This window comes from Meles meles, chromosome 6, assembly GCF_922984935.1.
Source record: "Meles meles chromosome 6, mMelMel3.1 paternal haplotype, whole genome shotgun sequence".
In the NCBI taxonomy this organism is placed as follows: domain Eukaryota; kingdom Metazoa; phylum Chordata; class Mammalia; order Carnivora; family Mustelidae; genus Meles; species Meles meles.
The window spans coordinates 1,826,596-1,853,670 of NC_060071.1; the positions used below are offsets into that span (position 1 = coordinate 1,826,596).

General features: G+C 51.0%; 1 protein-coding gene across 5 annotated transcripts in view; it reads left to right on the forward strand.

Moving 5' to 3' along the window:
• ZFAND6 (zinc finger AN1-type containing 6) overlaps positions 1–27,075 on the forward strand; it is a 67,211-nt gene that overhangs the window by 33,479 nt on the left and 6,657 nt on the right. For 3 of the 5 annotated variants that reach the window (XM_046007571.1, XM_046007574.1, XM_046007572.1), the window contains 3 exons: positions 19,416–19,586; positions 20,734–20,842; positions 21,672–21,772. In XM_046007571.1, coding sequence (XP_045863527.1) covers positions 19,433–19,586; positions 20,734–20,842; positions 21,672–21,772 — 364 coding nt within the window. In that variant the 5' untranslated portion in view covers positions 19,416–19,432. Of the gene's footprint in view, positions 1–1,437; positions 1,599–19,415; positions 19,587–20,733; positions 20,843–21,671; positions 21,773–27,075 lie in introns of all 5 variants that reach the window. The other 2 variants (XM_046007573.1, XM_046007570.1) reach the window with 2 other exon arrangements.

A 27,075-nucleotide genomic window follows, 5' to 3' on the forward strand; every position in this document is an offset into this window, starting at 1 on the left:
TTGTAGCCATCCCGTTGGGTGCACGGAGGCGTTCATTCATTAGTGCCACCCTTCCCATGGGGAGCCACGTCCGGGTGCCTGTTCTCGGTGTGGCCCATCAGGACACGGGACTGCCGTTGCCGTGATCCTAGCTGATACCTGAAGCCCGGCTTCGGAGACCAGTACATCTGGATGCAAGGCCTGTCTCTGCCTCTTAGCTCTGTGGTCTTAAACAAGTTCCTAGCGTCTCCAGACTCCTCGTGTTGCATAATCTATACAGGGTTGGTAATCTCTGCGCCCACCTCTTAGGGTGGAATGAGGAGTAAGCGTGCATGTCAGTCCGTCAGGACGGGGCCTCCTGCACCGTGCTCCGCCGTGAGACATTTATCACTGTCACCGTGCAGCAAGCAGACCCCGGTGGTACAGCCTGAGATTTGCTCCCTCCTTGTTAGCGGCTGTCTTTGACGGTAGGCTCCCTCAGGACGCCTAAGTTCTGCCGCAGCAGGGGGGCGCTCTGGAACACACGCTTCAGCTCTCGTGAAAGGTACTCCGTCAAGTCACAGCTTTCATGAGGCTTGAACTACTTCCTAAGTCATTTCTGCGCACAGTATAAGGAGAATATAAACATGCCTCTTTTACAGCAAAACAAACGTACAGTAGCTCATTTCAGTGTTAACTCATACTTTAAAAGTCAGTGAAATTTAAGAATTGGGATGTACTTCTCATGGTATTTCTAAATCCTGTTGCTATTGTAAATAGTAAGTTTACTCTGTGAAGTGCGAAAGCATTTCCTACAACTTTTTGTAGAAATTGGAGGCCCATGTGGCACGTGGAGGGGAAGTAGTTACTGCGTATCCCAGGACATTGTGGTCCCATGCAGTTCTGCTTTCCAGACACACCCTCTGACCCTTGATGAGTCTGTAGCCGTAATGGTACTACAGAAATGTGAGTCTGTGGGTAAATGTGCTGTAAACGTTCATAGTAAATGTCGGAAAACCTGGCTCTTACTTCTGTCGGAACAGGACCAAGGATCTCATTCTGCCTACCCAGGAGGGTCCCAAGGGATATTGTTGGGGCCATTGAAGTCATTCCCATTGACTGTCTGGTTGCAACTCTTGTTCTTTAGTTCTGGCTGTTCATGCTAAATAAATTAAACTTTAGAGAGGCGGAAAAAGACCTAGTTTTGCTTATTTTGGGTATGAATGGCTATATAAAAAATAATTCTTGCTCACCTCGCCTGGGGCCAGGTGAAGAAGAATCTATCTGGTAAAGTTACGTATTGCTGTATTATACATGCGTGTCAAATAGCAAGTGAAATGTTTTTATTTCTTAATTTTATCTCAACAGCCCTCTTTATGTAGCTATAATAGTGAAAGCACTCCTTAACATTTTAGACAATTAAAACGTCCACGTCAATTTTAACTGTCTCAACTCTGTTTCATGTTAAATGTGTTACAGGAATGAATCTGAAGTCTGCTGCGGTAAAACACTGAAGGCTTTACAATGTTTTCTTGCATAAATCTCAAACTTTAAGTAGCTGCTTATGAGGCTAGGGAAGGCAGGAGGCTAATGTGTGTCTCAAGATACAGGACAGCTGTTTGCCCATCAACCTCAACTGTGTGAGTAGACGTAACGCGTAGCCCTCGGTCGCTGGGGGTAGTTAAATCTAAGTGAAGAGACACTTAAGTCCGCATGACGACACGTTTCCTAGGGTCTGTTTTTTCTGGTGGGTAGGGTACGGAGGGTGGAGTGGGTGGTAGATTTTTATAAAATATTTTTGAGAAAAACCGTAGCTAAGTATCATTAGTGAACATACTTCTTTTTTTCCAGAATTATTTTAAGCATTGGAATTTGCACTGCTAATCTTACAGTGAAGCAAAAGGTTATAATTCTTAAGATTGCGGTTTGTCTTGTAGTTGGTTTCAGCCGTTTTATATTACTATGTTTACCAGATAACCGTAAAAATGTATTTTGGGAATATGATGTTACATATTAATGTAGGAAATTGCTCTTGGGAATAATTTCATAATTTAAGTTATCGTTAAATGTCATAATTTTTAAATAGTTCTATTGAATCAGAGAGAGCATATACTTCCAAATAAATAAACTCCTGTTCCCTAGATGCAGTTTGGAAGTCTTTTAAACTTGCCAGCTTTTTATGTTTTAAAAGTGCTTTGATAATCTTAAGTACGTGTTGAAGAAAAAAATTCTTTTTCTTTTAGTAAAAGTTACTGCCTTAGTAATCAACTTGAGGCCAGCAAGGGTGGGAGCTGTTTTTTTGCCCACTCACCTGCCCTGGTTGTGTTTTTATTTTTGTTCTGTTTATTTTTTGTTTGTTTTTGTTTTGTACAGGAGTCAGACTCTTGAATGGCTTCCCACCTTAGAAGAACCCATGGTTCGGGGCGCCTGGGTGGCTCAGTAGGTTAAAGCCTCTGCCTTCGGCTCAGGTCATGATCCCAGGGTCCTGGGATCGAGCCCCGCATCAGGCTCTCTGATCAGTGGGGAGCCTGCTTCCTCCTCTCTCTCTGCCTGCCTCTCTGCCTACTTCTGGTTTCTCTCTGTCAAATAAATAAAAAAAAAAAAAAAAAAAAAAAGAAGAACCCGTGGTTCATATAGATGAGGTGATTAAAACACAAGACATTGATGTGAGCAAAGTGATGGGCATACAGGCAAACCCTGACACAATCTTACTGACTGTTCAGGGACACATGGAATGGAATGAATGGTATTTTGGAAGATGGATTTACTTTCTCTTTCACATTGCAAATGTCGTAGTGGAAGGAAAGTCAGGGTTGACAGTCTTTAGGATCGGTGAGTGAGAAGGCCTTCAGGAAGCCTGTGAGGAGTGCGCCCCGAGCGTGGGCTGTTCTCGTGAAAGTGGTCAGAGGGCACAGGGCTGAGATAAAGGGTATGTGGCCGCGGAAAAGCCAAGGTTCCTGTGTGAGGCTATCCAGGGTCGTCTCGTTCCTGATCCTTCAGTAGCTCTGAAGGAAAGCTCTTAGAATCTACTCGTGTGGTGGTGACTAAGGCCTGCAGTGTGAGCTTCAACTCTCCAGTTGGAGCCACGTGGCGCCTCACGGGCAGAACCGGGGGCTGCTGTTCTGTTCACGGCACCCCCGGCACGCTTCCCTCCCCTCTCTCCAGATAGTGCCCAAAATGAAACTCGAGGTGCGGGGAGCCTGCAGAACCTATTAATGAAGTGTTGATTTTTAAGATGAGGTTGGGCAGAAAGGACACCCGGCAGGGAAGAGAAGCTTCTGCAGCCGTGGAGGGTTGAGAAGGGAAGTTGGGCGGTGGTCGGTGGGTCCCGGGCGCTGGTGCTCCTTGCACGTCTCTGCGCCCCACTCCGCGTTCTGTGTTCGTCTGGTGCTGCGCAGGTAGAGGACGGTGCTAAGAAACGAGTGAACTGTGCTGGCCAGGAAGTGCCTGCACGTGGCCCCGTAGAGCCTCGCCTCTGCCCTGCTCATCCTGTCCCCGCCATGTCACCCTGTCACTGATCTGCTCGCACGTCTGTGACTGGGTGTCGTCCCGTGGCACTGCGTCCTGACTTGTGCTGCCGTCCTTTGCGGTGCGCCTTACCCTTGAGCAGCTGGGCTGTGGAAGGCCATGTGACGCGGTGGGGACTCAGGCCGTGCAGGGTAGGGTCCCAACTCTGTCCCTTGTCACAGCATGTTTTTTTGAGCAAGTGATTTAAAACCTTTCTGTGCCTCAGGGCCTGTAATCTGGAAGGCAGACATTATCATTTGGTGTGGGACACTAGGAAAATATTGTTACTACTGAACTTCTGTTTCTTCTTCAAGAAGAGGAACACTAAGTAGTATATTCATCCTCAGAGGAGTGGATTTTAAAGGCTTTGGGACTAAGTTTGGAGACCATGAAGTAAGGTATCTTCAGGCTGGTCGGGCAGGAGCCATTTCCCTGGTGGCAGAACAGAAATCCTCAGCTGGCCTGCACTCTCGTTCTGGGCCTCCTGTGAACACCAGCCCCGCTTCCGAGTCTCGGCAGCCGCAGGTGCTCTTGTATTTTCTAGGTCATTGGATTTGAATGTAGGTAGTGAAGTTACATTAAACATGACATTTCTCGATGACACAAAACTCTTACTTGTCTGGAGCACAAAAATTGGCTCTTGCATCAGACTTAAGTCCACAAAGGAAGAGGAAAGGAAGCAAAAATGTTTCTTGAAAAATCTTGGTGAAGGTTAGGTATATTTCTTCCGGTTTTAGGTAAAGTGATTTTTAGGCCATTTATAAAAGTCCTTACAACATTTTTACAAACACAGAGGGGGCCAAGCAGTGTTCCGAGTGTTGGGTTCTGTCTGTAGTGACCGCTAGACGGTGAAGCGAGCCATCTTTGACGTTTAGGGGCCACGGAGCGCTTTGTTGTCTCGGAGCCCCTTGAAGGGCAGTGGTGGTGCAGCACGGGAAGGACTGGCCGGCACTTTTGTCGGGACTTTGCTCTCTATGCGACGATCCTCCCGACGGTGCAGAGTAGTCTGGGTTTCAGCCTGATGATCACTCTTTATGTTTAGAAATCGTGCCGGAGTTCGGGGGTGTGCCAGGAAGCAGAAACACGGTTCTGGGTGGTACAGGAACGCACTGTTCGCTAGCTTCTCATCAAGGAGCAGAACGCAGTTGGACAGAAGGAAAAACCCTATGGAATTGCAAGAAGTTTATGGCCTTGGTGTCTTCTTTATGCTGCGGTGTTCTGCCTCTTCCCCATCCCCACAGCTGACGTAGAGTCAGGGGATCAGCCAGGTCTAGTTGGCTCATTCGGAGGTGTTTGCTGTCGCACGAGCAGGACAGCAGGAGCTCGGAGCTGTGGGCAGTGCAGTGTATGAAAGGGAGGCGTCCACAGGGAGGCAGTGACTGGCCTGTCTAGCTTCAGTTTCCTTAGCTGACTGAGAAGCAGGGCTTGGGGGTGTGATCCTGTAACCTCCCTCACATGGCTACAGCGGGAACTGAAGGAGATACTTCCCGGGAGGCCAGACCACAGGGCCCCGCGTGTGGCAACAGGAGCTGGCACCTTCAGTGAGGGCTTACGCATACACGTCTCAAGTGAGTCGCCTTCGGATCTGATTTTTTCATTTAGGGAATGACTTTGGAGAACGTAGATGGAGTGGCCACCTCTGGAAACCTAGGCCGCATATCTTAAGCCGGAGGGGGAGTGGCCTCCGAGCTGGGCTGGTGGCCTGGTGGCCTCTAGAGTGTGGGTGACGGCCGCTCAACCCCACGCCCCACTGGCTCGCCATCTGTCATTGCACGCTCGACCTGGGACTCCGGGGACTTGGAGTGGATCGCCCGGATTTGTTCCTTTCAGGTATCTTACCTGTTCGCGGGCCGCTGCCTTCTCTGTACTAGCTGCTCGGCACAGGGGTCGGGTGGATGCTTCTCATTCGCACCTGTGCCCTGACGGGCATGGGTTCTGCTTCTTGACAACATACCCGACCGCTCCTTGTTTCTCCTGCCATTTTTCCCGGAATGGACCATTTTGCTTCCCATGTCATACAGCATGCACGTTTAAAGTCGCCCGAAATCCTCAGAGCAACGGGAGGTCCATAAGCAACGGTGGTGATGTTCGTGACCTGCTGGCGGTGCCCTCCTTCGCGTCCCAGGGGACGGGATTCCCCGTGGCCTGCAAGTCTGCGCGCAGAGCCGCTCTCACCTCCGTCTGTCCTGGGCCCCTGGTAAGACCACGGCCTGCCGTTACCCTTCCCGCACACTCGGGACACTAAGGATGAGCCCTCGGTGACTTCTTCGCTGGCGGTTGTCCGGAATAGCGTGTGTCCTTTCAGGAGCCCCTGAGAGGAGTCTCAGAAACCACGCGCTCTCCCGTGTGGTCCGGAAGTCAGCCGGCCCCCGGGCTCAGGTCGGGCGGCGGCGAGCGGTCGCGGTATGTGGGAGGGCGCCCCTCGTGCGCCGGCCCGCCGCTAGCTGCGGCCAGTGCGGGCTCTCGGCGCGATGACGGCCGCCGCTCCCAGCCCGTGGCACCGCGCAGGGGCCTCGCCGGAGCCGCTGAGTCGGAGGTTTGTGTCACGCTTCACGGGGCGTGAAGTGTTCTGCAGTTATGGTCTCTCGTGCTGTCCCCGAGTCCTGCAAGTTAAAAGCGACGGGTCATCACTAAACGTTAACACGAGGAACCGGGCCCCTGATCTGAACTGAAGGCGGCAGAGTCAGAGCCAGCTCCGAGATCGTCCGTTCTGTCGCTTCCACGGTGCCGCGGTCCAGGGCGGGCCGCCCAGCGCGGGTGCTGCTGTCTGGCGATGACTCGTCGTTAGGCCTGTCTTCCCACGTGTTTGTCATCCCGCCCCCCGCATAGTGTGTTCTCGCGGAAGACGGAGAGTCCGCGTCTGGAATCGCTTGCGTTACTTCGAGCATCTGTGTCTGGTTCAAAGCCCCCGTGAGAGGAGAGCACCAAACGTATTTTTGGTCTGCATTTAGCATTGTGTTTCTGCGGCTGGGGGGCTCGTTGTCATGGTCAGTTTGCCTGTCGTGGTGACCACACAGGAGTGTTCCTGTCCTGACGCAGCTGTTGGTCATTGAGAGCAGAGCTGGCTCCTAACTTCTCGCTGACCAGGTCCTGGCGGGTCAGGAGGCACCACGATAACCGTATCAAGCGGGACAGCCTTGTCCGAAGAGCTGTGGCAAAACGAAGTAAAACGGACTCAGTGTTGGATAATTTTGCTCTCTTTCCTGATAATGTTCCACCTAAAGCATTCTGGAAATCATTCCCTTGTTCATCCAACGTCTGTCTGAGAATTCCCCGTGTGCCTGGCATTTGATCTGGAACTGGGACTGGCACACTGTGGCCTGCAAGCCAGACAAGCCCTATTGGCAACCTCTTCTTGTAAACGAAAGTTCCGTTAGAACACAGCTAGGCCCGTCCATTTTTATAACGGCGGCGGCGCTTTCTCACTACAAACGTGGAACTGCGTGGTCGTGACAGACTGTCACAGGGTACAGCCTAAGTCATTTACTCTTGGGCCCTTTAGAAAAAGCGTTTAGCAACCCCTTTTCGGCACTGCTGGGGATACAACCCTGAACACGCTAAGTAATTGGCTTGTGTATTTAATATGTTTTCTCTTTTCTACGTTACTGTCAGTCCTTACAGACCACATTATCCACTCATCGTTGGTATTTCAGTTCACATTAAGGAACGGCGTTGATTCCTGTACGACACTGTCCATTCTGTTCCTGGAATCGGTGTGGATGTGTTTCCTTACGAGGCCTTGCCCCGCGATGAGACCCGGAGTGCTGGGCTGTGTGCGGACCGGGAGGGTGGTGTGTGGCAGGGCCACGGGCATGCAGAAGACCTTGCTCTGCGGTGCGGGGAGTCAGCGACGGAGAACACGAGGAAGTGTAATCAGTAATAAGACTGAATAACAGCCACAGTTTTACTGCTTCATCCAGAAGACTCGTAAGTGAAAGTGGCGTTTTCTTATTGTGAGACTCTGCAGATGGAGACCGTGGAGGTGATCAGGACTCCGGGACGCCTGCTGTTCTGCGGAGGCTCCGGCTGTGCGGCCCCTGACGCTCTTGCACGGCCTGTCGGCACCGTAGCACAGACAAACAGCGAGTCCACGTCTGACCTCCCGGACCGCCACAGGACCTCCAGGGTCTCCAGGGGTCTGAAGAGAAGCCCTGGGAACCTCTGGCAGAGAGCACGGGCTCCAGCCCAACTGCTCCGGGTGGCTCAGCTCCATCCCTTAATCCGCCGTGTGGCCTGCAGCCGTGGGCCTGACCTCTCCAGGCCTCGCTTCTCTCATCTGCGGAAGGAGGATGGCGACAGCCCCCACTTCACAGAGTAGTTCTGAGGACTCAGGGAGTGGATATGTGTAAAGTTCTGCAGTGTTCGGTACAGAAAGTAGGGTACGAGTCATGTTCATAAAAGGAAATAGTAAAGCCAGTTACTCACATAAAAGGAGTTGTAGAGCTTCGGGGGAACAGGGGAGATTGAAATGTGGAGGTTGGATATCACGCAGAAGAAATGGGGGGGGGGATTCATTTATGGATCCTGGAAGCCAAGTTGGAGATTTGCATTAGGGGAGGAGCGTCCTGAGCAGGAGGCAAGTCTGCCGACCGAATTACGTGTCAAGGTCAAAGAGGAGAGAATTTGGAAAGGTGGTTTTGCCTGTGGCTCTTGCATATACAAAGACCGTATTTTGTATTAGTCTTTGTGAGAAGAAAAGCTCAGGGAAGCCCATGAATGTGGAGCCCAGTGGGAAACTATGAGTGGGGCCCCTCCCCGCCTTTTGCAAAGAAAGGGATTGGGGTTTGTGCAGATAATACCTGTGTCTTGATTGTTTAGGGTATGTGGTGTGGAACCCAAGTCAGTTTGAGAACATAGAATTGAGGGCAGCTTTAGTTACAGAATTACGACATTCGGTATACAAATTGCTAAGTGAAGCCCTCTCCGAGCCGACTGAATTGGAGAAGACGTCCACAGGCGTGGAGCTCGATGCCGGTGATTGCGGCCCGGTACACACACGGCGCACACGTATGTAGTGTCCCCCGCTGGCAGACTTCGATCTCTTCCCAGACAGCTAATTCAGCTTTTTTCAGACAGGGTTTATTTCCGTTTCTTGCCTTGGGGTAAATATTTGAGCACTCTGGGTTTTATGCTGGCACGGTGGCAGGCCGCTTCGCCCGCACGTGCATTGCACAGACATGGCATGCCCACCGCGTGCCAAACGTGACTCAAGCAGCAGTGAGCAAAGTGGACAAAATCCCTGCCGTTACTGAGATTTTCATCTTAGTAGGGGAAGACAGACGAAGTAAGTGCAATTTAGTAGTAAGCTGAGATTGAACTTGAGGGCGTTGGAGACAAAACTGCAGACTGACGAAGATGCTGGGGCGAGTGTTAATGGAAGTAATAGTAACGGGAAGTCCTCCCAGAACGGGCGGCGTTTGAACAAAGACCTGACGGAGGTGAGGGAGCCTGCTCGGAAGGATGTCGGGGGGCGGGGACGTCAGAAGTACCAAGTCCTTGAGACGGGAGCAGCCCTGGTGTCGCCGGCGGCGTGTGTGGTCAGGCCGCGGGGGAGCTGAAGATGGCGAGGAGTTTGGCGTCTACTCTGGGTCACTGGAAGGCAGCGGGAGGATTTTGAGCCAGCCAGCAGCGCGATGGGCTCTAGATCCCGACAGGAACACAGGCTGCCGTGTTGGAACTAGACTGCGGAGGACAAGAACAGAAGCCAGGGGACGATGTTCAAGTCACGCTATTAGTTCTCAGTTGCCGCGTAGCAAAGTGCCTCAAAACTTGAACGACTTAAAACAACCGGCGGATGATCCCACACAGTTCGTGTCGGAATAAGGAGGAGGCAGAGCTGTGTCGTTCCGGTGCTGGGTCCCCTGCGAGGTTGCAGTCCTCTGACGATGCGGCGGGGCTGGAGGACTGGCTCCCGCGTTCACTCACACAGCTCCTGGCCAGAGGCCTTGGTTCCTTGGCTGGGCCTCTCCTTGTGCCATGGTAGCTGCCCCTCCGCCGGTGGGTGATGGGAGAGCGAGAGAGAGCAAGGCGGTGGGCACAGCGTCTTCATGACTAGGTCAGAAGTGGTCCAGCAGCACTTGCGCAGCCTGCGGCGGACCGGCCAGATCAGCGCGGTGCGGTGCGCAGGCGGCCGCGGAGGCCTGAGGGGTCGCGGGGGCCACCTCGAAGGCTGCCGGCAAGCAAGGAGAAATGAGATTTTTTAGAAGATAACCACTCAGAGTTGATTTTCACAAATCACGTGCCTAGGGAATGTCTAGCAATAGGTGAGACCTCTTCACGAACACTGTAACACACTGCAGCGCACTGGATACGTAAAGGAAACGGAAATAAATTGAGGCATATGCTGTGTTTGTACACCTGGACATTGAACACGAGCCTGTCGAGTCTTTTTTTTTTTTTTGATAGAAATTGAGAAACCAGATCTAAAATGTGTAAGGAAATGCAAAGAGCCGAGAATAACCAGTACAGTCTGGAAGAATAAAACCGATGCTGGGTATTCGAGCCTGAGCTAATTCTAGATATCCCAAATCTAGAGTAGTGCAGAACAGCCGAGATAAAGAGTCCAGGGCACTAGGGGTGAGGGTCTGGGAGAGGCTCCGTACGTGGTGCCCAGCGCGTGGACCAGTGCAGCGCAGTTGGGAAGGCCGGTCTCTTTAACGAATGGTTGTGGGCCGATTTGGTAGTCATATGCAGAAACGCTCGAGTCTGAATCTCGGCCCGTGCCCGACAGAAACCCCGACGCCAGATGGATGACAGGCTTCCTGGGGGAAGGTAGGGCACCGAAATGGGGAAGGTGGAGGACACGTTTGTGACCGTGCAGTAGGTGCAGACTTACCCAGTCGCCGAGCGTCCGGGACAGCTTCTCACGACTGTTGACAGTCCAGCAGGAGGCGCTTCACGCGGGAGGATGGTGTGCGGGGCAGACGTGGCGGTGGGAAGCACGAGACGGCTGCGGCGTCGCTGCACGGCCGCCAGGGCACCCCAAGTGGAAGGACACGCACTGGGTCTCAGTCTGCCGAGACAAGCTACCTCAGACTGGAGGCTTAGCGGCCGCGTGTGTTCCCTCTGTCACGGTTCTGGAGGCCCAGAGTCCAAGCTCGGGTATGGGCAGTGCCACGCCCCCGGAGAGAAGGCCGTCCTCGGTTCCACGTCCTGCCGGCTGCAGCCTTCCCTGGCTCGTGGCCGCCTCTCTCCAGCTCTGCGCTCCCCTCTCCGTGCGTCTGTCGCAGAACTCCTTCTGCCCTTTGCAGTTGAGGCCACCAAGGAAATCCAGGGGATGCACCCCCTCTTAGAAGGTGATGTTCACAGGTTCTGGGGGTGAGGACGTAGACGTGTCCGGGGCCACCGTTCAGCCCCGCGCAGCAGACTGTGCCCCGTTCTGGGGAGGTGTGGAGTAGCTGGACTCCATCTCCGTCGTCAGCAGCGTGTGGACGGGTGTGATCGCTTCAGGAAACCAGTGCGGTACCGGCCGAGGGCGAACACACATGCGGGTTCCCCACCGTCCACACGCAGAGCGCGCCTGCGAAACCTTCTGGAAGCTGAATGGGCTGCTCTGAAGACACCGTTTCCACTGATTCATGTGGAGGATTCTTGGAGCATTTCCAGACCCAGAAAATCCTCTCGCTGAAGCTCTTCTGGTACAGCAGGGCACACTGCTAACGCGTGCGCGCCGGACTCCAAGACGAAGCGCAGGCGCTCACAGACGCAGTTCCAGGCCGTGGCGGCTGCATGCCGAGGTGCTGTGTGTCGTGGTGCGGGAAGGGGCTCGGGGGACCGCTCTCGCGACGGGGGTGCATACTGCCCCTGAAATGGCACGCACGGCCTTTTCTCAGAAAAGCAAAAGTCATCTTCGAATTTCTCAACAAAAACAGGTACTGATAGAGGTGTTCCGAGAAGTTGGAATGGCAGGACACAAACCTCCAAAAACCAGGGATATGTGTGTGCGCTGTGACCCGACACTCCAGGTGTGTGTATATGTAGTCCGCAGGAATGCATGTGTTTGTCAGTCAAAGATGCGCGGTCGTGTTCACCAGCATTTGTCGTGCTCGTAAACCGGAAAGCTCCCGATCCCTCTCAGCGTTAGAGCGGAGAGCGGTTCACGTGCCCAAGTGCTCTAGCGAGCAGGAGGAGTGAAGGGACTGCGGTTAGACACGGTGGCCCGGCAGGAGCTCAGGAACGATGTGTGTGCACTGTGCAGCTCCGTTTATAAAAGTCGGAGAGCGGGAAGAGGGGTTCCAGAGCCCCACAGTGACTTGGGAGAAAGGGAGGTACCTGGGACGGGTGTGAGGACGCATTTGGAGAGTGCTGGTGGTGGGCTGATTCTTAGCGGGTGCCAGTTGCAGTGTTCAGTTTGTGAAAGTTTAAGCTTTACATCCGGGACTCATGTAGGATTTGTTTGTTTTTTAATTCAAGTAATTAACATACGGTGCATTGTCAGTTTCAGAGGCAGAGGTCAGTGATGCATCAGTCGTGTATAAGGCCCAGTGCTCGTTATTTCAGGTGCCTTCCTTAATGTCGTTCTCCACTTGTCCCATCCTCCCCTAGCCCCCTCCCCTACTTACATGTTTTTCTCTGTGAAAAGAATGATAAGTACTGGGAATTCTTGGGTTTTTTTTTTTTTTTTTTCCCTGTCTAGGACATCTCACTTGGACTAACGCAGTACCTTCATTTTGATATGCACCGATTCTGATAGTCCCTGAAGTTGGAGGGGTTTCATAGGGTTGCCGGATTCTAACGTTCCTAAGGACTTTGAATTGCAGGTGACAGCAGCCCAGACGGAACTGACGCAAGAGCAGGGTTTGTCTCCCGGAACCGGAAGTCTCAGAGGCGGGGCTGCCCTCAGCAAGGTGGATGCCAGAGTTCAGTCCCCGCTTGATCTTGGCTCCGCCCTCCCTCCCCATTTTGACTTTGCTTACCCTATTTTAATTGTCGTGTGAGGCTCTCCCTTGTGACGAGCATAGCCCCAGCCCCCGGAAGTGTACGTTGTCGGCCTCTTTCCCAGCAGCGCCAGTAAAGCCCAGAGAGGACCGACTGGCCCTGGAGAGGGGCGGCTAGGTGTGCCCCACACAGACGGCGTGTTCTTGCCCCACAGGGGAGGTTCTGTTGCCTGACGGGCTGAGGGAAGAACGTGCTAGGCAGACCAGAACTACCTGCTTCAGGAGAACGGGTGTCTTCCGGGGCAGCTGCCGGGTGGCGTCGCGATTTAGACAGCGCGGTGGGTGGCAGACCGCACGTTAGGCCGAGGTGGGTTCGTACCAGGAGCGGTTCTGCCGCTTCCCACGTCATCGCTGCACCTCTCTGTGTGAACCACGCGCGAGGTGCCGGTGTGGACGAGACACTGCTTTTTCGAGTCCTTCCCCTTCCTGGCGGGTAAGCACATACTTAGTTAAGAGATGAGACTTTACCAAGAGCGAATAATACTTAACGCTTACGTTCAGTTGGATGAGAGAACCGCACGGTGGAGGGCCTCTGCCGGAGTCCCGTGTCGGCCTGGCCCCTGCCTCGTCTGTGGTGACGCCCTAAAGTCACCTGCTCATTCAATGGGCAAGTTGACTTCGGGCTTGTCGCCTAGTTTTTTTGTCAGCCCAGGAGCTAAGAATAGTGTTCATATTTTTAAGTGGTTGGGGTTAAAAATCAGAAGAGTAACATTTTATAATGTGGAAATTCTAAGAAATACACATTTTTGTGGCCGTAAGCATAGTGTTTTTGAAATTCAGCCCTGCTCCTTGGTGTAGGTGCTGCTTGGCGGCTTCTGCGGGACAGCAGAGCTGAATGGATGTAACAGTGACCGTATGGCCTGTGGAGCCCAGAACATTTACCGTCTGGTCATTCACAGGAAAGCTTGACAATCCTTGATTTAAACATTCTTGGGCAGAAAGCAACTGATGAGAGCCATGCAACCTCATCTGTTAGAAATGAGGAGTTCATTATTGGCTCGGAAAGAATGAATATACAGTTCCGCCAACGACGCGGCCCTCGCGTGAGCTGGACTGCACTGGCCGAGCCACAGCAGCGAAGACGAGCTGACCTAGGGCGGGTCAGGCATAAAGTGGGTTTAGGGGCACCTGAATGACTCAGTCGGTGGAGCATCTGCCTTCAGCTCGGGTCATGATCTTGGGGTTCTGGGATCGAGCCCTGCGTCGGGCTCCCTGCTCAGCGAGGAGTCTCCTTCTGCCTCTGCCTCTCACCCTGCTCGTGCTCTCTCAAACAAGTAAAATCTTGTAAAAGGGAAAGGGGTTGAAAAAGAAACTTAGGGTTCCGGGGGAAAGGAGCGTCTGTTAGAGAGCACTTGAGTGATGTCCTGCTGAGGTGCCCCAGAAGGACGCGTGCTGCTTTAGGGAGAGAGCGGAGGGGGATCGAGGCGGGCAGAAGCGGACCCAGAAGCAGTGGGACTGGGACGGATTCTGAGGTCAAGAGGGTTGTAGGCACTGCAGAAGCAGAAGGTCTTCACCGAGAAAGCAGCAGTGTGGCAGGGCTGGAGCTGGCCTCCAGCGGACCGGGGTGAAGGGCACCGTGCCTTCAGGAGCCGCAGAGGAAGAGTGCTGTTGAGCTCTGCCGGCTGCCAGGCTCTGTGCTTCCTGACTTCCTGGAGACGCTGTCTGACGTTCTCTGGTTACACGGGCTCCACGCACCTTCCTGGGGCGTGGAGACTTGGACAAGTTTAGGAGCGTGTCCAGGCTGTGACAGATGAGAAACACGGCAGAGCTGGGGGTCAGACGGGTGCCAGCCTGACCCCACGCAGCTCACTTTCTAGGGAAACTGCGTTGCTTGCGGTAGATGATATCCAAGACACACAGGCGAGGTCTGGCGCTCGTTTCTGGAGCAATTCCACAGTAACGAAAACAGAAGTAGTAAGAGAACGGGCCCTTTAGGAGGATGTGGAGAAACGTGTTGGGAGCAGAGGCAGCAGAACAGAAAGAAAAACTGGGAACGAGCTGTGGAGTGTCGAGCGTCAGAACTCAGAACGGAGGAGAAAGTACGGGACATTTCGAAGTGCAAATGATGGGAACCCGGCGCCTTGAACTCTAGGGCATGAAACAGAGGAAAGGAAGTTGAACTGAGGCATATTTGCAGTTAACAATGGAATCTGTGTCATATCCACTCACTGCTGTTCCTTTGTCGGAATTTTAATAATTGGTCATGAATTTTTTTTGTAGTCTTAAAATATTTGATCTGGAGTTTCTTACGCCAGTGAGAATCTTAGGTAAAAAGGCTTGAAAACCAAATTTTCTCAAGAGCTTGGTTAAGCTGATTAAAGCTGTATAATATCTTGAGGTCAAATAAGTGAGTGAAAATTTAAATTATCTTTAAATGAAAAGAGTAAGAATTCATGAATGCTCACAGTGCTATAGCTTCAGTAGGGGCAGGATGGACTCTGAAAGTCATTCTCTTTGTGTTTTAGGAGATAAAGGAAAAGACACCCAGCTGTTTCTTAGATAAGTGACCCTGGGCAAGTTATTAAATCTCGTTGAATATCAGTTCCTCATTTTTGAAACAGGCACGCCAGTAGCACCAAGACCAATAGCACAGGTCTCCAGAGAGCAATAAACCAGGGGCCATGGTTCTTGGCCCACGGTCAGCTGAGTAACTGCTCAGTACCATCTTAGGGCAGAGAACATAGTTGGCTCTTGTCCTGATTACAAATAGAGTCAGAAACCACGTTTTCTGAATTTTCTGCAATTCATAGACATTTGTTTTTATTTATTTTTTAATTTTTTAAAAGATTTTATTTATTTGATAGACAGAAATCACAAGCAGGCAGAGAGGCAGGCAGAGAGAGAGGAGGAAGCAGGCTCTCCGCGGAGCAGAGAGCCTGATGCAGGGCTCGATCCCAGGACCCTGAGATCATGACCTGAGCCAAAGGCAGGGGCTTTAACCCACTGAGCCACCCAGGCACCCCTAGACATTTGTTTTTAAATTACACCATGCTAGTGAACTTTTCTGTTTATGTTTGATAATCTCATTCTTTACTGCCTTGACTTTGCAGCTTTATAATGCCACAGTAGGCAGTGAAGGAGTTGTTCTGCCTTCTCATTCCCTTCCCTCCTTCCCTGCCGAGTGCCAGACTGATGGCCCGCAGAGTCCTTCCCTCCTTCCCTGCCGAGTGCCAGACTGATGGCCCGCAGAGTCCTTCCCTCCTTCCCTGCCGAGTGCCAGACTGATGGCCCGCAGAGTCCTTCCCTGCCATGAAGAAGGTGCAGCCGTGGGAAGGCAGGACTCGGTTTTTCCACAGCTCCTCCGTCTTCGCCACTGCACACTGGGGTAAACTAAGGTACCCTTTTATGGTGGTGGTTCTTTTTTGTGTCTTCACGAGAAGGGACATTTTGTGGCCTAAAGACGAATAAATAAGGTTGTCTTTTTTTCCTTCTTTTCAAATAGCCTATGAAAATCTTTGTGCTTTTTACCTGCCAAGAGAATGGTTGGTTGTTTTTTTATAAGAGAGCTCAGCTTGTGACAGTCACTGTTAACTTGCTGCTGTGTGGCTTGGGGAAATTGCTAGTGCTGGATGTTTTTAATGTTATTGCTCGGAAGCAGGTATTGTGGATAAAAGCTTGGTGGTCGTATTCTAATCGGTGATTATTTTTTTAAAGAACTAGAATATTTCCCATTTCTGGGTGCTTGTGATTGCCAGCCAGATGCTGGAAGGTGTACCTGTGCCCCTGAAGAAGGTCCCTCCAAGTCCCACCTTCTCAGTATTGCGTGGTGTCTTTGACGGGCAGCATAGGATGATGGTGGTTTAGAACAAGTATTTCTTAATCTCTCTTTTTTATTTCTTCCCTGACAAAAGCCTTTTAAAAATAGTTTTGTCCTAATTGGCCTCCACCTCCATGGAATTTTAACTCCGCACGTGCGGTATTTCTGTTTATGTCTCCATATGTCTGTTTCCACGCGGAGAGCGAGGTGTTTTGTGTGCCTCCTTCCCCCAGAGAATTGGTGTTTTTCCCCTTGAAGTGACACCGTCTACGTTGGGAATGTCTGATTTACAGCAGTGGGCTTTCAAAATTTTTGGACTTTCATAGTCTCTGAAATTATTGGGGATCCTGAAGAACGTTCATTTATGTGTTATATCTAGTAATATTTATCCCATTACAAATTAAAGCTAGGAAAAATTGCAAAATACTAATTTTTCAAAATACTTTATTAAAAATAACCATCCCTGCCCTCACCCCTGCCATGACCATCAAAAAGGTTAGTGAGAAAAGTGGCATCGTTAGACATTTTGCAAACAGCGAGATTCTCGTAGTCGGCTCTGCAGTTAACCGGTTACAGAAGAAAAGCTGGCCTCATGCAGATGGGTCAGCAGAAAAGAGGGAATGTTCTAACAGCCTTCTCAGGTACTAGAGATATTATACCAAACTTGGCAGCGATATTATACCAAAACTTGGCAGTTTGTAGTTTCTTAAAGGGTTAGTTGCAGTCTAGAATCTCAAACTCTATAGGAAACTTTTGTCCCATTGCTTTAAAATTCACTGGTCTTTCACTTTGAACAGATCCTTTGTTGATGAGTCGTTCTGCGCCGTCATACACTGGTCACGGGCAGACACTGGTTTTCCGACAGTACCGGCCACTCACATGCCATGAATACCATTACTGATCTTACCAGAAACTCTAAAAATGGGAGATACTTGTCAGGCTTTATTTATGTATGTATTTATTTTGCTTGAATGTGGTCCTTGGCAATAAATACTGTTATTTTTCTTTAAGTGACAGGCCCACTTTGTTCATTTTTGAGAAAATGTCTCCTCTGTACAGAAGTCTAAATAACCAGACTTCGCCAGTTCCTTGAAATAAGAAACCTCTGCCGTGAAGAAAGTGCCGGGCAGCCTGCGGCTAGAGCAGCTGGGCGAGTGTGTCCGCTCCTGCCTTCTTCACACTTGTCTGCGGCAGAAGCGCTCTGCAGGCTTCCCGAGTCCCTAAAATGCTACCAAGACGCACGTTCAGGCTCCAGATTTAATAAAGCTGGTTGTGTTGCGGTGAGAATGTCGTGCAGGGGGGACAGCTAGTTACTGGGGCCGTTCTCCGGATCGGGCACCTTGGTAGGGCTCCTGGCATGTGACCACTAGTGCACACGGCAGCAGGGTGAGAAGGGGCCAGTAGCTGTTAGCGTTAGCGTGGGAACAGTTCTGACCTCCCTGGGGGCCCACGGAAGCACACTTTGGGAAACACTGATTCAGAACAGGAGCTTAGAGCCAAACTGGCTGATTGAGTCGAACTCCATCCCTTACTAGCTACACGTATGACCCGGAGCGCTTACTCTGACAGCCAGCACCCAACACACTGTCCCCGGGAACAGAGGCCACAGATCCCCACGGGATGTTTCCCATTAGTTTCCTATCCCATCTTTGTTCCTTTGTTCCGTTTGGCATGTACATTTATAGAACTAGGGAAGGAGCCCGTGCAGAGAGCAGAGCTGCGAAGATTGGGTTCCGGAACGATTTGCCAGCATGGAGTAAGAAAGAGGTTTGTCCAAATCCCAGATTGTATTCCCAGGCTAAAGGTTTAAATGTTCTCTGTAGTTTTAGGATAGTTCTTTTTAAAGGCAAATGCAGAATCTGCTGCCTTGTTTTGTAATCCTGTCAAATGCATTTTTTTCTTGGCTCTGGAATTTGCGTTAAGTACACTGCCATCCCCCCCCCCCCCCAAACAGTCAGTTCAGGTGAAGAAAAAGTATCAGTGAAACTGCGACCGCTTTCCCTCATTGTTGATTGACTCAGGGCAACTCAGGGCAAAACCTTGTCCTCCTTTGGTGGTTCTTATCCCTTACGGTCTTTGCATGGACTCGTCTCTAAATATGCATACACCCATTTTGGAGTAACCTTCATTTCATCTGGGAGGGTTGGATTTTTTTTTTTTTTAATAGTCTGGTGTTACCTTCTGTCGTGTTATGCCAAAGGATACCTCACTCGGCGGGAGAAACGGCACACGGGGCCCTTCCATCTGCTGGGATTGAGGCCCACCGCGTGCGGTTTCCAGACAGCCGCTCTTTCATCTTAAATAAATATTTCATTCCCAATTAAGCAAGTTGTGTCTTCATTTAGGAGATTTTAAAAGTTAGAAGAATGTACAAGTCACAAAGCACCGTTAGCTTTGCCGTCCTTGGATACATTCTTTCCCGTCCTTCTTGAGGGTTGTGGATGCTCTTTTTGTCCTAATTGACAGCATATCGTTCATTCAGTTCATGTGGTGTCTTTTCATTTGTTGCCAGCATTCTCCTCTGCCTAAAGGTCTACTGAAATGTTTCCGTGACCCATAGCCTTTGATAAAATGCACTCTCCTGACGTTGAGCAAGTATTTGAAATGTACCGACATCATCGATCGTGCTGTGACGCACGTCCCTTGTGTGTGCATCTTTTTTCTGCTTCTACCCTGGCTGCTGTGTTGAAGGCCTGATGGGGAGTGACTGGTGCTGAGGGCAGTTCTGTAAGGCTCTTACAGTGAATTGCTGAATTGTTTGCCAGAGAGTTTAGGCCAGTTCCTCATTTCCCCCACATTCTGCCCATTTCTTCCTGTCTTCACCAGCATTGGTGTTCTGTAAAATGCTTTTTCAACAATAAATTATACAAGTGTGCTCAGTGAACTTGGAGCAAAAGTGTTAATGCTTAGTAATTAATAGTAAAACACATAGCAAAACGTATAACGTATTTCTTATTAGGAGTCCAAACTTAAACTAGCCTTAAAGGGTCTTCCTGAACATTCTGGTGGTGTGGAGTCTTCTGAACACACCTGTCCCTAGAGTCATTTACATTGTCTAAGCCAGTACACACCTTCTTGTGTTTATCTTTTGGTCATTATTTTTTCTCTCTACTTTAGCTCTAGGTCTTGAGACAGGTGTATAGAATGATTTAGGGCAGGAGTATATGTAGGTTTTCTTTTTAATCATATAAAGCAAATGTGGATAATGTGTGGCTGCAGTGTGTCTGAGTTCTTTACTAATTCTGTGTAAATTTCAGGTGTGCAACAGAGGAACATGGCTCAAGAAACTAATCACAGCCAAGTGCCTATGCTCTGTTCCACTGGCTGCGGATTTTATGGAAACCCTCGTACAAATGGCATGTGTTCAGTGTGCTATAAAGAACATCTTCAAAGACAGAATAGTAGTAATGGTAGAATAAGCCCACCTGGTAAGTAATTCTGTCAAAACCCAGCAGTATTCATCACTGACCTAGATTTGGGTGGCACGAAGCACCGGAAACGTTCTCCTACTCTCACATCGGGCTCCTGTCGCCACGTTCGCGTCAGCACACTCCCTCCTCACGTGTCTTCCCTATCACTGGTGTCCTTGCCCATTGGAAAGGACCAGAACAAATCCATTCCACAGCCTTACTTGCTGTCCGACAGAACTCTGTTCTCGTAGGAAAACCCAGGCCTGCTCTGAGTGTATGTAGGTATCCAGTGAGTCAGGTGTAAGGGAGGGAGGGTTTGCGAGGACCTTGGTTATTTTATCTTGGGTGACTTTTGAAGCCAAGATAGTTGTAGAAGGAAAGCGTGGGTTACAGGTGGCCACAGCTGACTTGAGAGAGGACTGTACACTGGGCGGAAGGAGCGGTGCCTCGGTGCCACTGAGAGGAAGGGGTGTTCAGCACCGGCTCGCTTGAGTTCTGGGTGCACTCTGTGTGTCCGCGGATTCTTCTGGGGTTGTGGAAGTGGGTTTTTGTGTCCGTGGTTGTACTGGAAGGATCGGGAGGATTCTGAGTGTGGGCCGTTGTGTAGTTGATGTAAAATTCTGCATGCGGTCTTTCACATTGTCGCTTCGTGTTCAAGCCAAAAGCTAGAACCATTTAAACACAATTTTTCCAAAATTTCTCAAGGCCAAAATCAAATCAGTATGAATTGTTTTTAAATTAAGTCACCATCCACATTTCTGCCTTGGGAAGAACAGGGAAAAGAATGACCTAATGCACCGAGCACAGATTTCATTCTGAACTTGGGTTGGCCTTACCTGCTCCGTATTGTGTCTTAAATGTCTTAAATGTTCTGTGTGCTAGTCTGCACAGATGCGTGCGGCTTCCAGGACGTGAGCGGCCCGCCGTCCTGGGACACACGAGCTTACTTTATTAGTGCCTACAGTACGTATGTGCTTGCTTTCTTGGTTTCAAGTACATTTTCGTCCACTGGAAGATTGCTGAAAATTTGTAAATAAAAGTAGCGAAGCAGCGTATCACAGGTATCGTAAACATTCGTCCGCTCTGTCTCGCATGTAGGTTTTAGACAGGGCGTGGGAAAGCCCGGAGCACGGAGTCCCTAACCCACGGTGTGCTTCTGTTGCAGCAGCCTCCGTCAGTAGCCTCTCGGAGCCTCTCCCCGTCCAGTGCGCGGACGGCGATGGCCCCGACGCTCAGTCTCCGCTGGACTCCGCGTGTGCGTCCGCACAGCCAAGGTAAGGTGCCGGCTCCGAGTGGCGGGCGGGAGGCAGGTGACGGAGGAGGCGCGTGCTCTGTCTCGCGGGTGCCGCAGAGGGGGTCAAGTCTCCAGAGGGTCAGCCGGCCGAACTCCCTGTCCATCTCACCACTGACTAGTCCGGAGAGGCCTCCTGTGCTCACTTTGGGAAGGAGCCGGGAAGGTGTCTTTTAAGTTCCCCTTTCTTTTGAGACAGGCTTTCCTTTATTTCTCCTCGTGACACATCCCACCCCGACGTCCTGACTTCAGACGCCGGCTCCGTCCGGGGTGGTGTCCGTGGGGGCCGGTGTCCGTGGGGCCGTGCTGTGGCGCAGGCCCAGCCCGGCTCTGCGCTCCCTGCCGAGGGCCGCGCCCTGGCGTTCCGCTCTGGCTGTGAGGTCCTGCCCTGTAGAAGCCTGAAAACATAGAAATACTTGCCTCACTCGTCCTCTGCTGTTGGGAAATAAGGATGACGTTTCTGCTCCAGCCCTTTCCCCAGTCGGGGACGGGAGACCCCCGGCCCGTGGTGCCTGCGCCTCCCTTCCAGCATTGTAGCCGGGCTTGGAAGCCGGGCGCGGCCGCGCTAATGTTCCCGGGGTGAAGCCGCGCAGAGACCACTCGCTGTCGCTCCTCTTGCTAATGCCGGGAACTTGCGTGCACGCTGGTCTCTGGTTTGCTGGCGCTCTGGTTAACGCGGAAGTCGCCAGCACGTCCGCGCTCCCGCGTGTAACAGTGCACTGACACGTGCCGACCCCGTGCTCGTTCCGGCCCTCCGGTTCCTGTGCTGCATGCGGATCACTTTGTAAATCTACGTGTTTTTGCCTTTCTAGCCCTGTACCCAACCAGTCACTTTTATCAGCATCTGTGGCGTCTTCCCAAGTGGACGGCACATCTGTGGACAAAGCAGTGCCCGACACAGAAGACCGGCAAGGTTTGCACCCGAGCTAACTCGCGTCCGTCGTTCCCGGAGCAGTCGAGGACCCAGGCCAGGCGCTGTCCTCGGAGCGTAGATTCTTTTAAGTTGCCTGCCTCAAAAATATTTTTTAAATTTATTTTCTCTGTGAGCAGAGTATTTCGTGTCTTCAAGTATTTGACGGACATGTTGGCAGCCACTCGCTGCTGATACGTAATTGTGTCAGAGTAAATGTAGCGAATCGTAGATGTGCTTAGTTGGAGAACTGAGCGAGTGAAGAGTGGTACTACACTGTTCTCTTCTACTGTAACTTTTACCAGGTTAGCCCGAATCTTACTTCTCCGCGAGCAGCGGCAGCATAGGGGCATCTCTTGTCTTTGGACTCAGGTTGTCGGAGACTGACCTGACTGGCCGTCGTCCCTCTCCCCCCAGGTGGGGCTGCGAGGGCAGCCGTCAGGTTCAGTTTCTCGTCCTCACGGCATGGGACCTCTTATTCTGGCCCCCGCTCTGCGTCCCCATCATGTGGGTCACAACGATCCAGGAGGGCTTTCTCGCGGGCAGAGGCAGTGGACAGATCGGGGAGGCGAGTGGATAACCCGTGCTTGTGTGGAGATGGTGGTTTATACCCGGGCCAGGGAGACCTTCCCTCGAACATGGTGTTTGCATGGTAGCGACAGATGTATCTGGTAATCTTAGCTAAGGCTGCTGAAGTTTGATCAGTGACTGAGCTGGCTAGTTCCCCGTGCTCGGTGTTCACGCCCAAGAGATGATTCGCATGATTTGCCCATTTGTAGATTTTGCTGTAATAAGAAAATACACTGTCTGGCCAACATCAGTATTCTCTTCCATACAGCATATTATTGTAAATTAATAAATATTTTAAGTGAGAATTTTTTATTTTTTCATTAAACAGAAAAAGTTTAGGAAGGGCAGAAATGGACAAATCCCTAAGATTTAGTTATCCCTGGGGCGTGGGAAGTAGGAGAAGGGCGGTAAAGCTTCCGGTTTTGGGATGGCGGCAGTGGCCAACTGCTTTAGGCAGGGGCTCGAGGTGGTGTCGCCGGACAGGATGTGCACACGGCAAGTTGGATGGGATCACATTCCAGAATGAGCTCCACTAGAGGCTGTTGGTAGATAATGGGTATTCAGATGTGTGATGAGTATTATGTCTGCGATTTGGAAGTCCCTGATAAACATTGAAAAATGAGGTGCTAACGTGAGGAGCAGGGCGGAGGACGAATCAACAAAGGAGGACAGCTTCTGGGCCCTGGTGAATTCCAGCCCCCAGGTGCCCATGTTGGAGAGTTTCTAGAAGCCAGGTTGCTTAGCAGTTTGGGAAGAGAGCTAAGTAAGGAAGACAGGCTGCTGATCATGAAGGTATGTCTCCCAGTAGAACAAAGCTTTGAATGTTGGTCGTAAACAAAATGTGTGCCGCTTATGTGTACGGTAGCAGTTACTGTACACGTCTGACAGATGAAGAGAGGTTGCTCAGCTATGACTGTAAAGTGCCTTTATACCATTTGTGGTGTACGGGGAGCAGGGTAGTGTTCTGCGTCCGGCCCTGAGGACAGGAGTGCAGAAGGTGGGCTTGAAGGTGTATTACGAGAAATCGTTAAGGGGTTTTCAAAATTTATAGACTCCTTTTTTCATGTATGATTTCAATGACTTTTTTTTTTTTTAAAGATTTTATTTATTTCACAGAGATCACAAGTAGGCAGAGAGGCAGGCGGTGGGGGCGGGGTTGGGGGGCGGAAGCAGACTCCCTGCTGAGCAGAGAGCCCGATGCGATGTGGGGCTCAATCCCAGGACCCTGGGATCATGACCTGAGCCAAAGTCAGAGGCTTAAACCCACTGAGCCACCCAGGCGCCCCAATTTCAATGACTTTTAAAGTTAAACCAGTATTAGCTTACAAGTACCTCTTAAAAACTAAAAAACCTCTTAAAAACTTAGCATTCATTATTTTAGCATTGCAGAATCTTTGAAAAATCCAGTATAAGTTTCATCTGAGTTTGAGAGGATTCATTTTCAGTGCATAAAATGTCTTAACAGCCTTGTTTTTAAAAAGGCTTTGCTTATGCTGTTGAATTAAGAATGTCTTCTTTTATTATAAACATATACACAAATACAGGTTTCCCTTCTATCCAGAAGTAGAGCATTTTGGTGAAACGTTTTATAAACTAAAATGGTGTAACAAAGCAATTGAAAAAGCGAAAATTCTCTTTGACCGATATCTTTCTGTTAGCAAAAGCAGGTACTAATGTAGGTTTTTCATAAAAGTAAAGGGGCATAAAGCCAGTTCTCAGTAGCTGGGGGGTGGGGGGGAATGAATGAGCGTGTGTGTGTGTGTGTGTGTGTGTGTACACTCGTAACGTAAATGTACTTGTGATTTTCCTGTTGGATAGAAACGAATGCAGAGGGTATTTTTCCATCTGTTCATGAATGGACAGACACCGACAGGAGCAGTCTTGGGCTCCAGCGCTGTGGTCCTTTGCACTGGGATGGAACCCAGGGACCCGACTGTGGGCCAGTCTTCTCTCCCCGGACAGTCGTTGTGCTCGTGAGACTGGGACGTGCAGCCCCGCCGTTGCCAGGGTAGGGTTGTCTGTTTGGTGACCGGCCAGGTGTCTGCGTTCTTCTGTATTACTCCATTCGCGTCCCTCAGGGAAACTGATGTAGATGGGAAGATCATCCCGATGGAGAGGGCTCGTGAGTAGCAGCCATGCGTCTGCGCCAGCATTTCCTAACGCTCTTTCTTGGAGCTTTCAGCTGAGTGTCCTTGAAACAGCTTCACTGTCTGTCGGTGTTCTGCTTCTGAGTAAGCTGTGCTGCCGCCAGGGGCTGGTGCTGCTTCCATTTGTCCTCGTGACTCTGAAGAATGTTTGAATGAGAATGTGGCGTCCTACAGCGCCTTCCTCTTGTCATTATTCTTTTTAATTTATCAAAGAGGAGCACCTCATAGTCTCACTTAGGAATATCAGATTTTCAGTTCACAAAAGCTACTTTTAAAAACATTTTTTAGGGGCCTGGGGGGCTCAGTGGGTTAAAGCCTCTGCCTTCGGCTCAGGTCACGGACCCAGGGTCCTGGGATTGAGCCCCGCATCGGGCTCTCTGCTCAGCGGGGAGCCTGCTTCCTCCTCTCTCTCTGCCTGCCTCTCTGCCTACTTGTGATCTCTGTCTGTCAAATAAATAAATAAAATCTTTAAAAAAAACAACAACATTTTTGGAGTGTTTGGTGCACTTGACACCGTCGTACTTGGTTGCCTCACTGCACATTGTACTTCACTGGGTTCACCTCTCAGTGCCTGCGATCCTGAACCTTAGTAAAAAGAAATGGAATTTGGATCAGAGGTTTTATTTTCTTTCTTCCTTCCTCCCTCCCTCTCTCTTTCTTTCTTTTGTTTTTTAAGATTTTATTTACTTATTTGAGGGAGAGCGATAGCATGTGCGAGGAGGAGAGGGAGAAGCAGGCCCCCCGCTGAGCAGGGAGCCCCACACAGGACTCAATCCCAGGACCCTGGGGTCATACCTGAGCCGAAGGCAGGCGCTTCACTGACTGAGCCACCCAGGCGCCCCAGAGGTTCTATTTTCATGTGTTGACACTCCCACTTCTCTGAGTCGTATTTTTATTAATTTAAATGAGAAGAAGTACCAGCCACATCCAGCTTACAGGGTGCTGGAAGTCAGGGAAGCGATGGCGCTGAAATGAGTGTCAGGCACACGAAGGATACTGTTAGTCCGGACAGTGCCACAGCAATGTGGCGGTTACAGGAGGCTTCGGGGAACTGGGGCTTGTGCAGCGTCCAGCAGTAGTGTGGTGAGACGCGGAGCCCGTGGTCGGTGCGCAGAGCTACGGTCGGAGTGGTGGGCGGGGCTTGCCACCGGAGGGGACGCGGCAAGTGCATTCCCTGTGCTCCAGCCCTTAGGTTTGCTGACTTCACCCAGTGTTGAGCGGGCAGCTTGATGGCTCAGAACAGTCCAAGAGCAACAGTCCTGTTAGACTAGTTTGAGGAAGCTGTCTGGATTAAAACTCAAAGATTTCTTCTGGTTCTAAGGCTGGGTGAGAAGAACCAAACAGTCCTGGGAAAAGCAGACCGGAGCCGCAGGAAGACTAACAGCTCCTAGTTGCAAAGCTGCCCACGGGCTCTGGTACCTGAGACCGCGGGTGCGGGCGTGAGGACGCGCCTGCAGACTGGGGGGTAGGCCCGGCGTCCAGAAATACCCGAGAAGCGCGGGCAGTTGGTTTTCAGCACATGCGCCGACAGCATCCAGTAGGGGAGCAGCAGGTTCCAGCAGGTGATGCTAGATCGGGAAGAGTAACACGGGCGCTCCGCTCCACCTTACACAGAAGTGTGCCCTGGAGCTCTAGACTACAGGAGCCAAAACTGTGGAGCATTTAAAAGACAAACAGGCGGAAGTCTTCATGACCTTGGCTCAGGCAGGGCTTCCTTAGGTCTGTCACTCGGAGCACGAGCAACCAGAGGAAAACAGACATGTTGAAACCTGTTTGCTTCAAGGGACACCATCAAGACCATGAAAAGGTCCACAGAATGAGAGAGAATATTTGCGAATCATATATCTGATAGGAACATATAAAGAATGTTATAATCCGGTAGTAGACCAGTTTTCTAGAGGGCAGAGGATTTGATAGATGCCAGTATACCATGGTCAGGTGTGAAGGGTATGGAGAAATGAGAAGCCTAATACGTGGTCGTTGGGGACATGCAGTGGTACGGCCACTTCGGTAAGCAGTGTGACAGTTACACGTCGAATTTTGAAAGTCCCAAGTTACCCCTATGACCCAGGAATTCCGTTCCTAATTCCTGCGGGATTGAAAACGTGTCCACACAGAAACGTGTGTAGGAGTGATCACAGCAGCGTTGTTCATAGTTAGCAACGCATGGAAGCGACCCGGATGGCCATCGGCAGGTGACTGGGTAGATGTGGGCTGTCCACACCCTGCAGCATTCCACAGCCGAAAGGAACCGAAGCCCTGATGCCTGCCACAGCAGGGCTGAACTTGGAAAACACGCAGAGGACAAGAGGCCAGGCACGGAGGCCACAGGTCCTGTGGTTCATTTATACGGGAGGCAGGTGCGGTGAAGAGGGCTGTCTGCGGCACACAGCGGGCACACGGTGCTCTCCGGGGCAGCGGCAGCCGCACTTGCTGGAGGGGCCGGTTCAGCAAGGCTGTGTTGGAGCAGACGCCGAGAAGGTCGTTTAAAGGAAGTCATGGAAGATTCCTGAGGTGTACTGGGTTCGAATCGACAGGGGAAAGAGCCTTGTGAAGGCCGGCTGCTTTTGTTTGTTTTTTAAGGTAGCA